Here is a 14,551-nt window from a genome sequence, read left to right as displayed (position 1 = left end):
TGATGTTATTGTTCAGTGATGTTATTGTTCAGTGGTGTTATTGTTCAGTGGTGTTATTGTTCAGTGATGTTATTGTTCAGTGTTGTTATTGTTCAGTGATGTTATTGTTCAGTGATGTTATTGTTCAGTGTTGTTATTGTTCAGTGGTGTTATTGTGCAGTGTTGTTATTGTTCAGTGATGTTGTAAAGTAAAAGGACACAAGTGCAACTAATGTGACATTTATTGTGGCAACGTTTCGCTCTCCAGGAGCTTTATCAAGCCATTACAAACAATACATGGACACAGAGGGTATATAAAGGCTCAGAGTGAGGTGAATACTAGTGAGGTACCATTTCGATGTTCACTAGTGGTAGTAGTAGTAGTAGTAGTAGTAGTGGTAGTGACAAAAGTAATACAATATGGTAGAGCAATTAATTCGTACATGAGTAAAAGGATATAAAAGCTATTACTTGGGTAACATAAAAATAGGTTGGACAAATATAAACTGGAATGAGGCAGCTTGTTTCAGTGTTCACTCTCTGTGCTTTGTGTAGTATAACAGGAGAGACTATGTGATGGCAGGGTTTACTGTTTTCAGGAGGATTCTTGCTAAGACTTCGGAGATGGTGAAGCTGCCGTTGTTTTGTTTAATTGTATTCGAAACAGCGATCAGTGCTGATTCGAGGCACTTGCGTCTGCGGAAATTAGTTTCTTTGATCACTAATTGGGCGTCTCTGAATTTCATGAGATGATTGGTGGAATTTCGGTGTTGTACACAGGCGTTGTTCAGGTTATCGTTCCTACATGCGTAAATGTGTTCATTGAGGCGGGTGTCGAGGTTTCTGGCTGTTTCACCTACGTGAATCTTGTCACAGCCTCCACAGGGTATAGTGTAAACTCCTGCATTGACTGGTTCGTGGTGCTTGGATTTTGTCCTGGTTATATCCTTTAATGAAGTGCAAGAAGCGATGGCGACTCTGGTGTTAGCTTGTGAAAGTGCTTTTGAGACGTTCAGTGCAACCTGACTGTTGGGAAGAATTATAACTTTGCTGGGAGTGGTGTTGATGCGTGGAGAATTTATGATCTGAAGAGCTCTTTTCTTGCAGTCTTTGATGAAAAAAGAAGGAAAATGTAACTCTGTGAATGTTTGGTGAATGTATGTACACTCCTCGTCAAGAAACTCAGGACTACAAATTCGGTATGCTCTTAGGAAAAACCCGATGATGATGCCTCTTTTGGTCTTGGTATCTTGACTGGAATAGAAGTGTGTGAGATCATTTTTATTGGTGGGTTTCCGATAAACTTGAAATCTTAGGTTGTTGTCTACTTTGTGAATGAGGACGTCGAGGAAAGGTAGCTTGTCATTGGACTCTTCTTCTAGTGTAAACTGGATCGCCGGTTCAACTGCGTTGAGCCTTGCCTGAAGATCCCGTACATCAAAACGTTTTGGAGTTATTACGAGGACATCGTCCACGTAACGTAACCAAGTGACGCTTGAAGGGATGATGTTGGCGAAGTGTTCGGACTCTAGGTGTTCCATGTATAAGTTGGCTTGGACGGCACTGATGGGGGACCCCATTCGTTATTGTTCAGTGGTGTTATTGTTCAGTGATGTTATCGTTCAGTGGTGTTATTGTTCATTGATGTTATTGTTCAGTGATGTTATTGTTCAGTGATGTTATTGTTCAGTGGTGTTATTGTTCAGTGTTGTTATTGTTCAGTGGTGTTACTGTTCAGTGGTGTTATTGTTCAGTGGTGTTATTGTTCAGTGATGTTATTGTTCAGTGATGTTATTGTTCAGTGATGTTGTTCAGTGATGTTATTGTTCAGTGGTGTTATTGTTCAGTGATGTTATCGTTCAGTGTTATTGTTCAGTGATGTTATTGTTCAGTGGTGTTATTGTTCAGTGGTGTTATTGTTCAGTGATGTTATTGTTCAGTGATGTTGTTCAGTGATGTTATTGTTCAGTGGTATTATTGTTCAGTGGTGTTATTGTTCAGTGTTGTTATGTTCAGTGGTGTTATTGTTCAGTGGTGTTATTGTTCAGTGGTGTTATTGTTCAGTGGTGTTATTGTTCATTGGTGTTATTGTTCAGTGGCGTTGTTCAGTGTTGTTATTGTTCAGTGTTGTTATTGTTCAGTGATGTTATTGTTCAGTGATGTTATTGTTCAGTGATGTTATTGTTCATTGGTGTTATTGTTCAGTGGTGTTGTTCAGTGGTGTTATTGTTCAGTAGTGTTATTGTTCAGTGTTGTTATTGTTCAGTGATGTTATATTTCAGTGATATTATTGTTCAGTGATGTAATTGTTCAGTGATGCTATTGTTCAGTGATAATATTGTTCAGTGGTGTTATTGTTCAGTGATGTTGTTGTTCAGTGATGTTATTGTTCAGTGATGTTATTGTTCAGTGATGTTATTGTTCAGTGATGTTATTGTTCAGTGATATTATTGTTGTTATTGTTCAGTGATGTTATTGTTCAGTGATGTTACTGTTCAGTGATGATATTGTTCAGTGATATTATTGTTCAGTGATGTAATTGTTCAGTGATGCTATTGTTCAGTGATAATATTGTTCAGTGGTGTTATTGTTCAGTGATGTTGTTCAGTGATGTTATTGTTCAGTGATGTTATTGTTCAGTGATGTTATTGTTCAGTGGTGTTATTGATCAGTGTTGTTATTGTTCAGTGGTGTTATTGTTCAGTGTTATTATTGTTCAGTGATGTTATTGTTCAGTGTTGTTATTGTTCATTGATGTTATTGTTCAGTGTTGTTATTGTTCAGTGGTGTTATTGTTCAGTGGTGTTATTGTTCATTGGTGTTATTGTTCAGTGGTGTTATCGTTCATTGGTGTTATTGTTCAGTGGTGTTATTGTTCAGTGGTGTTATTGTTCAGTGGTGTTATTGTTCAGTGGTGTTATTGTTCAGTGTTGTTATTGTTCAATGGTGTTATTGTTCATTGTTGTTATTGTTCAGTGTTGTTATTGTTCAGTGTTGTTATTGTTCAGTGGTATTATTGTTCATTGTTGTTATTGTTCAGTGTCGTTATTGTTCAGCGTTGTTATTGTTCAGTGATGTTATTGTTCAGTGGTGTTATTGTTCAGTGTTGTTATTGTTCAGTGATGTTATTGTTCAGTGTTGTTATTGTTCAGTGTTGTTATTGTTCAGTGTTGTTATTGTTCAGTGGTGTTATTGTTCAGTGTTGTTATTGTTCAGTGTTGTTATTGTTCAGTGTTGTTATTGTTCAGTGGTGTTATTGTTCAGTGTTGTTATTGTTCAGCATTGTTATTGTTCAGTGGTGTTATTGTTCAGTGGTGTTATTGTTCAGTGATTGTGTAGACTCAAGGCACAAGCTATCCTCAACAATCCGCCATGGAACAATCTTCTAAGCAGGTCATAGTGCTCCCAGGTGGTGATGTTGCCTAGAATACTCGCCAGGTACTTGCTAAGAGCAACATAACTGTTTGTACCATAAACACATCATCTATCAAATACCTCACTATGAAACGTATCCCTACACCTCTAATTTCCACAGGGGGCGTCTACACCATCCCCTGTGGATACTGTCCCAAGAAATATGTAAAGGAAACAGGCAGAAATCTTTCGGTCCGCCTGAACGAACATCGAAACACCAGCAACAGAGATGACTGAAGGTACGTCTGTGTCCTCCACAGGGACTCCAACGGGACATTTGATGACCTGAGATGAGGCACAGTTCGTCCTCGCCGAACGAGATCTTAGACGCTGACGATGTCTGAAAGCCTCGCTAATCAACGTCACCGACACCAAAGAACATAACACTGGAAACTACAAAATTTCAAAAACATTAGCCTACATGGTACTCAACCAGGCACAGCATCACTTACCTGACAACACAGGGGTCACGTGATCACATTGTCTTCCTTTCCTCATCCCATGTGTAGCTCACATCTCCCTCTTCCCCCTATAGTTATATGTACTGTCGTTGTAACCTCTGTATGGTAGACGTGATGAAGGTCCCAGGACCGAAAAGTGTTCTATCAAATATGTCCTAGTGTTTGCTTACGTGTTTTTTCTAAACCAATTACTCTTTGTTATTGGTTATGGATGTTATAATGTATGTATGTATGTATGTATGTATTTATATATATATATATATATATATATATATATATATATATATATATATATATATATATATACATATATATATAAGTGTGTGTGTGTATGTGTATGTGTATGTGTGTGTGTGTGTGTGTGTGTGTGTATGTGTATGTGTATGTGTGTGTGTGTGTGTGTGTGTGTGTGCGTGCTTAGTAATTTTCAAACAGGCGAAATTTTTTACAAACATTATATCTACGTCCACAACAGGACTCTAACCTGCCAACTCTGCATCAGATTTCAAAGTACTTAATCCACGACGTCAGACCCCAGCCTGGGGTCTGACGTCGTGGCAGCATCAAAACACCCTCACTGGAATCAAGAGGCCCTCACCGGCATCATGGCGGCATCAAGGCCCTCACCGGCATCATGGCCCTCACCGGCATCATGGCGGCATCAAGGCCCTCACCGGCATCATGGCGGCATCAAGGCCCTCACCGGCATCATGGCACCTACTTCCCTGAAAGGACTCACTCAGAAGAAGATTATAAAGTGCAATAGAATTTATAGTGTTTTGACTCTTCTTTTAAGGCGGGAGTGCAGACGTGCCACGATTACTATGTTCTGCGAGGCTCGATCCTCCGTCCAGTAAGAGCGAGTCAAACAAACGTGTTAGGAATACAAGCTGGCACTTCCTTCGGTAGAGAAGCCCTGAGAGGTAAAAAAATGTTTAAGGGCATACTAGGGTAGTCACGGAAACCCTGAATTTGTAGGGATTATGCAGCAAGATGGGAATATGTGAGGCATTCACGTTTGATCCGCGAGAGGAAGATAACTGCAGCTCCTTGAAACAAGAGTTATATACCAGCATTAACGGGGGACACAGAGAGGATGTCATTACAATTCCTTTATTAAAAATTATGTAACCTATGTGACGTGTCAAGATATCTTATTAATGAAAATAAGATACCAATTATGTTAAGCAAATTTCCTAAATTTGCTTGTAACAGATAAGTGAACTCTAGATATAAATTCAGATGGACTTCTGTTAACCCTTTTGGGGCCTAGTTCCTAGGCCTTTTGTGTATCCATATGCACTCCCAGCCACAGGACGGATGCTGGATGCACAATAAATTAGCCATTATGGTGGCAAAAATTAAATCTGAGGTTTTGGTGAATTTGGTTTTCGTTATATGAAGATGACAGATGCATCTTGGAAGTTGGTGAGTGGAGGAGCCATGGAGAGAGAGAGAGAGAGAGAGGTGCAGACATGGGATGGGAGGCTGATGCGTCAAGATGTTATGCGAGGACAAGTACATGGGAGTTCATGGTAGTCATTGATGAGGGCTAACTATTGTATAATTCTACCTTTACTTGTTTTTTGACAGCTGATATAAAAAGAAACAAAAATCAGGAAAATTCTTAATCTGTGTTACTGCCTATGTGGCGACTGTGTAGTGTGACAGGTGGGTGTCAGTCCTAGTTGTGGATGAGGGTGGTGGACTTACAGTGTGACAGGTGGGTGTCAGTCCTAGTTGTGGATGAGGGTGGTGGACTTACAGTGTGACAGGTGGGTGTCAGTCCTAGTTGTGGATGAGGGTGGTGGACTTACAGTGTGACAGGTGGGTGTCAGTCCTAGTTGTGGATGAGGATGGTGGACTTACAGTGTGACAGGTGGGTGTCAGTCCTAGTTTTGGATGAGGGTGGTGGACTTACAGTGTGACAGGTGGGTGTCAATCCTAGTTGTGGATGAGGATGGTGGACTTACAGTGTGACAGGTGGGTGTCAATCCTAGTTGTGGATGAGGATGGTGGACTTACAGTGTGACAGGTGGGTGTCAATCCTAGTTGTGGATGAGGATGGTGGACTTACAGTGTGACAGGTGGGTGTCAATCCTAGTTGTGGATGAGGGTGGTGGACTTACAGTGTGACAGGTGGGTGTCAGTCCTAGTTGTGGATGAGGATGGTGGACTTACAGTGTGACAGGTGGGTGTCAATCCTAGTTGTGGATGAGAATGGTGGACTGTGTCAAATTCTATATGCGTTCCTATAATGATATTGGGCACTAATGGTTTCTCAATGTAAACTTGGTAATTATATCCTCTTGAAGTTCTCAGTTTGAAGCAGTGAAGCTTAGTGTTTCATCTGTGACATTTCAATATCTTTTGAACGGATCTTTAATTTTGTGTATCATCTCGGCGCCTTCATATTTTATCGTGTGGTTTCAGTATTTCACATCCTGGAAAACGGTACAGTTCTCATGTGCATATCTAACAGACAGTTATTCTACCTGTTCAGTTATTCTACTTCAGTTATTCTACCTGTGAGAGCACGAACAGTGTCACCCACGAAAGCTCACTCACAGTCGTGGCATGGTATTTCGTAGAGCTTAATGGGTAAAACTACTAGAGTGTGTCACAGTTGAACTGGACTCAGTTATTCAATTGTTATTCGCCCCCGATGTGCAGAGTGATTCTTGGATTAAAAGAAGGTCTAACCTGAGAGGGACAGAGGTCTTTAAGTGAATAAGTATAGCAGGTAACTGGGAGAGTGTAGGAGGTAGCTGGGAGAGTGTAGGAGGTGGCTGAGAGAATGTAGTAGGTAGATGAGAGTGTATCTGGTAGCTGGGAGGTAATATGTTAAATACGACCAGTAATCTAGATCAGATTTTTTTTTTCAGAGTGTGACCTGTTTAGTTTCTCAACAGTTACTTGTTATGGGTCACTCTTCTGTGACATTTTCTCTCAACTATTCAGGAGTCAGGTGTCCCAGGGAGGGGCCAGGAGCCAGGTGTGCCTGGGAGGGTCAGGAGTCAGGTGTGCCTGGGAGGGTCAGGAGTCAGGTGTGCCTGGGAGTGTCAGGAGTCAGGTGTGCCTGGGAGGGTCAGGAGTCAGGTGTGCCTGGGAGAGTCAGGAGTCAGGTGTGCCTGGGAGAGTCAGGAGTCAGGTGTGCCTGGGAGGGTCAGGAGTCAGGTGTGCCTGGGAGGGTCAGGAGTCAGGTGTGCCTGGGAAAGGTACTATCAATTACTCACGATATATATACACAGAGACGTGAAACCGAAACCTATTAAATGGTTAACATTCCAGTAGGATGGCTAGTATTTTTTTCTTTCATAAAGACGTAAGATGACAGGGAAACCTTGCAAATAACAATCAGTGTACACTACATGTATGTGAATGTATAAGTACATGTGTGTGTGTGTGTGTGTGTGTATGTTTACACACTCATCTGATGTTTTCTTCTGAATTTCTTAACAGTTCTTGCCCCTGTCGTGTTTCAGTTCCATGGGGAGGTGGGTTACAATCCTTCCTCCATAAGCTATGCTAATTGTAGAAGGCGACTAAGCTGCCGGGAGCAAGGATGGGGGATGGATCTGTCTAGTAACTTCGTCTTTTGTATCAGTTACTAAATAAAAGGAAGGGAATGTTAAATCTGGGTTGTTTGAAAGTGCTTAGTACTGAAGGAAGTTGAAGGTCGTAGCTCTCAGGAAAAAAAAATTGAAAAGCGCGGGAGAATTTTATTAGGGAGGAGTAAACGGGGTTAAAGAGGATGTGTCTGAGAGAGCTGGAGATAAAGAAGGGGTTAGCAGGGATATTAAATGAGGAACTGTTGTGAGACAGCACGGGATATAAGCATTTTAATTCAAGGTCTATGATTAGTAGAGTAAATGGGCCTGGACATACACGGTGTACAGTGTCTTGAATGATTCCTTACTAAGGTATCGGAATGCTGTTCTCAGGTTTGCCAGGCGCCCATATGCTGCAGCAGTTATCTGATTGATGTGTGCTTCCGGAGACATGCTCGGTGTTATACTCACCCCAAGATCTTTCTCCTTGAGTGAGGTTTGCAGTCTTTGGCCACCTAGCCTATACTCTGTCTGTGGTCTTCTGTGCCCCTCCCCCATCTTCATGACTTTGTATTTGGCAGGATTAAATTCGAGAAGCCATTTGCTGGACCAGGTGTCCAGTCTGTCCAGGTCTCTTTGAAGTCCTGCCTGGTCCTCATCAGATTTAATTCTCCTCATTAACTTCACATCATCTGCAAACAGGGACACTTCTGAGTCTAACCCTTCCGTCATGTCGTTCACATATACCAAAAATAGCACTGGTCCTAGGACCGACCCCTGTGGGACCCCGCTCGTCACAGGTGCCCACTGTGATACATCATTACGTACCATGACTCGTTGTTGCCTCCCTGTCAGGTATTCTCTGATCCATTGCAGTGCCCTTCCTGTTATATGCGCCTGATGCTCTAGCTTCTGCACTAATCTCTTGTGAGGAACTGTGTCAAAGGCCTTCTTGCAGTCCAAGAAGATGCAATCAACCCACCCCTCTCTCTCTTGTCTTACTTCTGTTATTTTATCATTAAACTCCAGAAGGTTTGTGACACAGGATTTGCCTTCCGTGAATCTGTGCTGGTTGGCATTTATACTCCTGTTCCGTTCCAGGTGCTCCACCACTCTCCTCCTGATAATCTTCTCCATAATTTTGCATACTATACACGTCAATGACACAGGTCTATAGTTTAGTGCCTCTTTTCTGTCTCCTTTTTTAAAAATGGGAACTACATTTGCCGTCTTCCATACCTCAGGTAGTTGCCCAGTTTCCAGGGATGTGTTGAAGATTGTGGTAAGTGGCACGCACAACATATCTGCTCCCTCTCTAAGGACCCACGGGGAGATGTTGTCTGGTCCCATTGCCTTTGAGGTATCGATGTCCCTTAGCAGTTTCTTCACCTCCTCCTCATCTGTATGTATGTCGTCCAACACTTGTTGGTGTATTCCTTGCTGGTGTCCCCATCTGGTCTGTCCCCACAGAGTCCTTCCTGTCTCTACTGTAAATACTTCCTTAAATCTCGTGTTGAGCTCCTCACATACCTCTTGATCGTTTCTTGTGAGTTCTCCACCTTCTTTCCTCAGCCTTATCACCTGGTCCTTGACTGTTGTCTTCCTCCTAATGTGGCTATACAGCAGTTTCGGGTCATTTTTGACTTTCGATGCTATGTCGTTTTCATACTGTCGCTGGGCCTCCCTCCTCATCTGTGCATACTCGTTTCTGGCTCTTCTACTAATCTCCTTGTTTTCCTGGGTCCTATGCCTCCTGTACCTTTTCCATTCTCTGTTGCACTTAGTTTTTGCCTCCCTACACCTTCGGGTAAACCAAGGACTCGTTTTGGTCTTCCTATTATTTCTGTTTCCCTTGGGAACAAAACTTTCCTCTGCCTCCTTGCACTTTGTTGTGTGTGTGTGTATGTTTACACACTCATCTGATGTTTTCTTCTGAATTTCTTAACAGTTCTTGCCCCTGTCGTGTTTCAGTTCCATGGGGAGGTGGGTTACAATCCTTCCTCCATAAGCTATGCTAATTGTAGAAGGCGACTAAGCTGCCGGGAGCAAGGATGGGGGATGGATCTGTCTAGTAACCTCGTCTTTTGTATCAGTTACTAAATAAAAGGAAGGGAATGTTAAATCTGGGTTGTTTGAAAGTGCTTAGTACTGAAGGAAGTTGAAGGTCGTAGCTCTCAGGAAAAAAAAATTGAAAAGCGCGGGAGAATTTTATTAGGGAGGAGTAAACGGGGTTAAAGAGGATGTGTCTGAGAGAGCTGGAGATAAAGAAGGGGTTAGCAGGGATATTAAATGAGGAACTGTTGTGAGACAGCACGGGATATAAGCATTTTAATTCAAGGTCTATTATTAGCAGAGTAAACGCTGGATGTGAGCGGTGGGTTATAGTAAATATTTATATAACTGGGAGAGGGAGAGAGAGACAGACAGACTGATTGATTTTGAAAGATGTTAAATGAGTGTGGATGACCTAAATGCTACCGTGGAAGACAGTGTTATAGAGAGCACATCATGTAAGTTTGCGGTGCGAGGATGAAGGATAATGGGGGCGGGGCTTATAATTCAATTAGTCACAGAAAGATTTTTGCTACTTTATAATACTTATTTTAAGTAAAAGAGAATAAATGAGATGGGATATAATGTATTGGGCAGTGACAACAGTGAGATACATGTTTCTAGAGCCACTGACAAGTCGGCTTATTATTTAGTATTAGCTACAACAAGAGTAAAAGGCAAATGCAGTACAAGAAGAATGACGTCATTGGGTAACAGGGAAGTGAAAGTGAATGAACTAAAAAAGGAGGCAGTAGGAGATATAAATAACTGTCAGTAACGAGGTGGGGTAGAGAGAGAGAGAGAGAGAGAGAGAGAGAGTGAGAGAGAGAGAGAGAGAGAGAGAGAGAGAGAGAGAGAGAGAGAGAAAGTAAGGTGATATTGAGAAGGAGGTTGAAGAGGTATGAGGTTGATTTGAAGAGTGCAGCGCGAGATCGACAGCAGAAGTTTGTGAGGTTAGGATAATGGGAAGAGGAATTATTGATAGTATGATAACATAAAGAGGATGGTAAAGGAGAAAAAGTTAGCATATTAGAGAATTTTTACGATGTAAAAATGATATCCAGAATACAGAAAGACAAAGAAACGTAAGGTAATAAGAGACGGTGTGCAATTTTGGATAAGTTATGTATCCGCCAGCCTGCTCTAACTTAGTATTACACACCATTAAAAAGTGTCTCACACTAGTAGTGTACTAAAATATTAATAAAACTCTACAGAGAACCTTGGAAGGTCAGTTGATCTGAAATACAATAAACTAACATCGACTACTTCGATCAAATAAGTCACTGAGCAAATGCGAGAGATACGTTCTTAACTTCAAATTATAAACCACTCAGCTCAACCTGAATTGTGGTGAAATTGATACTTAATAATTACAGATACACAACACTGGTTTACACTTGGGGTTCTTGTCTTACAAATATACCAGCCTTTTTTTTCACTTTAGTATTTAAGGCGGTAGACTATGATATTAAATACGATGTTATGCATATGGACTTCAGTAATTTATTAATTTTTTAATAGGGCTCCATACAGGAGACTGATGGAAGAGAGTATTAGCTCATGGTATTGGAGGAGAAATAATCTTCTGTATCGAGGCATGGCTGACTGATAGGCAACAAAGATTTTGCATTAATGAGGAGAAATCGGAATAAAGACCCATTACGAGCGGTGTGCAAAATGGGGGTCAGTGTTGGGGCCCTTGTTCACAATCTACGTAAACGACTGGGACGAAGGAATAGGGACAGACGTAAGTTTGCCGATGACACTAAAACAGGCGGTCAAATCATATATGATGAGGGCACTCCAACATAAGGCTATCGGTTGACCTGGATAGGTTGATGTTGTGGTCGGAGAAGTGGCAGGTGCAGTTCAGTGCAGACAAGTGTAAGGTTCAAATCCCAGGGAAAGAATAACTATGGCTCTTGTGAACTAAATAATGTACATCTTAGTCAAACTAAAGTCGGAAAAGCTTTAGAAATTCTAATTATCAGAATTGTAAAGCCAAGACAACATTGCATAGGTGTCTGCAATACAGCGAATATTATAATTAAGTTTACCGCTAAACCTGAAAGGCTTCATATCAAGAAGTATATATAATAAAAGTCCCCAAGTTATGCTTCAACTTTGAATATCTTTGGTAAGGATTCCTTTAGATTATGCCTCTTAGTTCTGGTCTCCGTTTCACAGAATGAACATAAATGGGCTGAGAAGCACACGAAGAAGGATGACGTTAATTCCATGTATCAAGAATCTTCCATACTAAGAAACGCTGAAGGTACTGAATTTGTCCTCTCAGGAAAGACGTGGAAGACGGGATATGACTGAAGTATACGAATGGAAGACCGGAATAAATAGAGTTAAATAACGTGTTGAAAATATTCAAGTTGGAAACATTTAGATTTAGAGAGGATGTAGGAGAGCACTGGTTTGACAGTAGAGTTGAGGATGAGTGGAACAGCCTCCCAGGTCGAGTCACTGAGGCCGGAACTTTAAATAGCGTTAAAAAATAAGTTGGACGAGTATATGAGTGGGTGTGAGTTGGACCTGCCTACTGCAGTGCTCCGCTATTCTAACGTTCTTGTGTGTAAGGTCAATAGACCTTAAACCCGATCAGCCAGCAACACAGGTCAAGGTATGAAGACTGGTCGTGCAGGTGATCTTTTCCTTGTCAACGCCACTAGTTTTCACTCTGCAATTATTAACTCATCACATGAACCATTTTACCTTCGTGGGGGTTGTGCCTAGAGGTCGGGCAAAGGTTCTTGGTTCAAGGATTTGAAGCTGTTTTCCCACTTCTCTGAGCCTAACATTATCGTAATGAAGATACCTAGGCGTTGCTCATGTGTTTTATTCGTCTATAGTTCTGTATACATAGAAATTGCCCTATGGATGTTATACCCTGAGGGATATACACCTCTGGGTTATATATATGTTGGTAGAATTACCGACAGTATGTAAAGTAAAAGGACACAAGTGCAATTAATGTAACATTTTATTGTGGCAACGTTTCGCTCTCCAGGAACTTTGTCAAACCGTAACGGCTTGACAAAGCTCCTGGAGAGCAAAACGTTGCCGCAATAAAATGTCACATTGTTGCACTTGTGTCCTTTTATTTTGCATACCTCTGGGTTAGGTGACCCTCTAACTACCACCGGTTACGATAACCAGAATTATCATTGCAGGCTTCGCGATGCGGCTACGTGATCGTCATCATGGCCATTTACTGGATGACGGAGGCGCTGCCGTTGGCGGTGACGGCGCTCATCCCAGTGTTCGCCTTCCCGCTGCTGGGCATCCTCGACACTGGCAGCGTCTGCGTCGTCTACATGAAGGAGACCAACATGATGTTCCTGGGCGGACTCACTGTTGCGATAGCAGTTGAGCACTGCAATTTGCACCGAAGGATTGCGCTCAGGGTCATCCTTCTCATTGGTGCGTTATTATTATTGTTGTTGCTATTATTATAGTTTCTATTATTATTATTAGATGGAGTACAACGAGAATATCATCAGTGGGAATCAAGTGGTTGAACTAAAGGAGATCATTAGAATGATATTAGCAACTATTGGGAGACAGTCGAGGTAGAGTACTGGTAATGAGGCGGGGATCGAAGAGGTAGATTTAAGAATTCATTGATAGTGTGGAGCACAAGTTTATGGGTGTATGAGGGTGGGTGTAGGTAGTATGAGGAATGTTTGGTGGAATGATGAGGCAGAGAGCTAGGTAAAGGAGAAAAAGTGGGCATATGAGAAGTTTTTACGATAAAGACGGACGACAAAGGATATGGAGAGAAAAAGAGATGTTAAAAGAATTGTGAGAGAATGGGTGAGGTATCAATTAATTCTGTTGAGAATAAGGTGGTTTTATAATGAGATTAATAAGTTGAGGAAGGATAGGGAGCAAATATACCTGGCCGTTAAAAACAAAAGAGGGAAGATGTTAGATGGTGAGGTGGAGGGACTGGAATAATGGTGGGAATATTTTCAGGCGCTGTTAAATGTAGATGTCAAAAGTGAAGCAGTGATATCATGCAATGGGCAGGAAGAAGAACATTTTAAAGGAGTATGAAGAGTCAGATGTGAGTGTGGGGAGGTGTGCGAGGCAAAGAGTATAATGAAAGGAGGTAAACCAGCTGGGATAGACTTAAGACAAGTGTTAAACCAGGTAGAGAAATAGTGGAGTGATCGGTATATTTGTTTAATATATGCATGAAAGGAAGGTGAAGGTACGTAAGGATTTGCAGAGAGAATATATAGTTCCTTTATACCAGAAATACTGAGACTAGAGTGTAAGAATTATAGGGAAAATAAATCTTCTGAGGATACTGAGTAAAGTGTATGATAAGATTATTATTGAAAGAGTTAGTGGTAAGAGAGAATAGGATTGCAGAGGAGCAAGGATGGTTTAGGCAGGACAGAGGATGTGTAGACCAAGTGTATACATTAAAGCACATAAGTGAACAAGGAACTTTATATCAACACCCTCAAGAAACCCAGAAACTGTATATCAACACCCTCAGGGGACCCAGGAACTATATATCAACACCCTCAAGGGACCCAGAAACTGTATATCAACACCCTCAAGGGACCCAGGAGCTATATATCAACACCCTCAGGGGACCCAGGAACTATATATCAACATCAACATCCTCAAAGGACACGGGAACTGTAGATCAACACCCTCAGAGGACCCAGGAATTATATATCAACACCCTCAAAGGACCCAAGAGCTGTAGATCAACATTAAAGGGACCCAGGAGTTGTAGATCAACACCCTCAAGGGACCCAAGAACTGTAGATCAACACTCAAGGGACCGAGTGTAACAAAAAATGCGGTATCTATAAATTAAAGACATCTCCAGAGAATAGTGCTTTAAGATTGCAACTGATAGGATACTAACTAAAGAAATTAAAATTAAGTTATTTATTCACAAAGTTGTCTAGGTGGACAAATTAAAGTAAATGAATCAGATATAATGTAGGGTATAAGCTGCTACACTCTCGTAGTAGTATAGTGCTGAAGGTACAATATATATCTTTAAGGCTTAAAGTACCGTCTGGTATATTGTCAGCAATTATAGCAATACTAGTA

General features: G+C 41.4%; 1 protein-coding gene across 5 annotated transcripts in view; it reads left to right on the top strand.

The window, feature by feature from the left end:
• Positions 1-14,551, top strand: part of Indy (I'm not dead yet) — a 114,191-nt gene that overhangs the window by 31,840 nt on the left and 67,800 nt on the right. For all 5 annotated transcript variants that reach the window (XM_070082858.1, XM_070082856.1, XM_070082860.1 and 2 more), the window contains exon 3: positions 12,643-12,892. In XM_070082858.1, the coding sequence (XP_069938959.1) occupies positions 12,643-12,892 (250 nt within the window). The remainder of the gene's footprint in view (positions 1-12,642; positions 12,893-14,551) is intronic.

The sequence above is a fragment of the Cherax quadricarinatus genome, chromosome 8, assembly GCF_038502225.1.
Source record: "Cherax quadricarinatus isolate ZL_2023a chromosome 8, ASM3850222v1, whole genome shotgun sequence".
Lineage (NCBI taxonomy): Eukaryota > Metazoa > Arthropoda > Malacostraca > Decapoda > Parastacidae > Cherax > Cherax quadricarinatus.
This window is presented reverse-complemented; position numbering and strand designations above follow the sequence as displayed.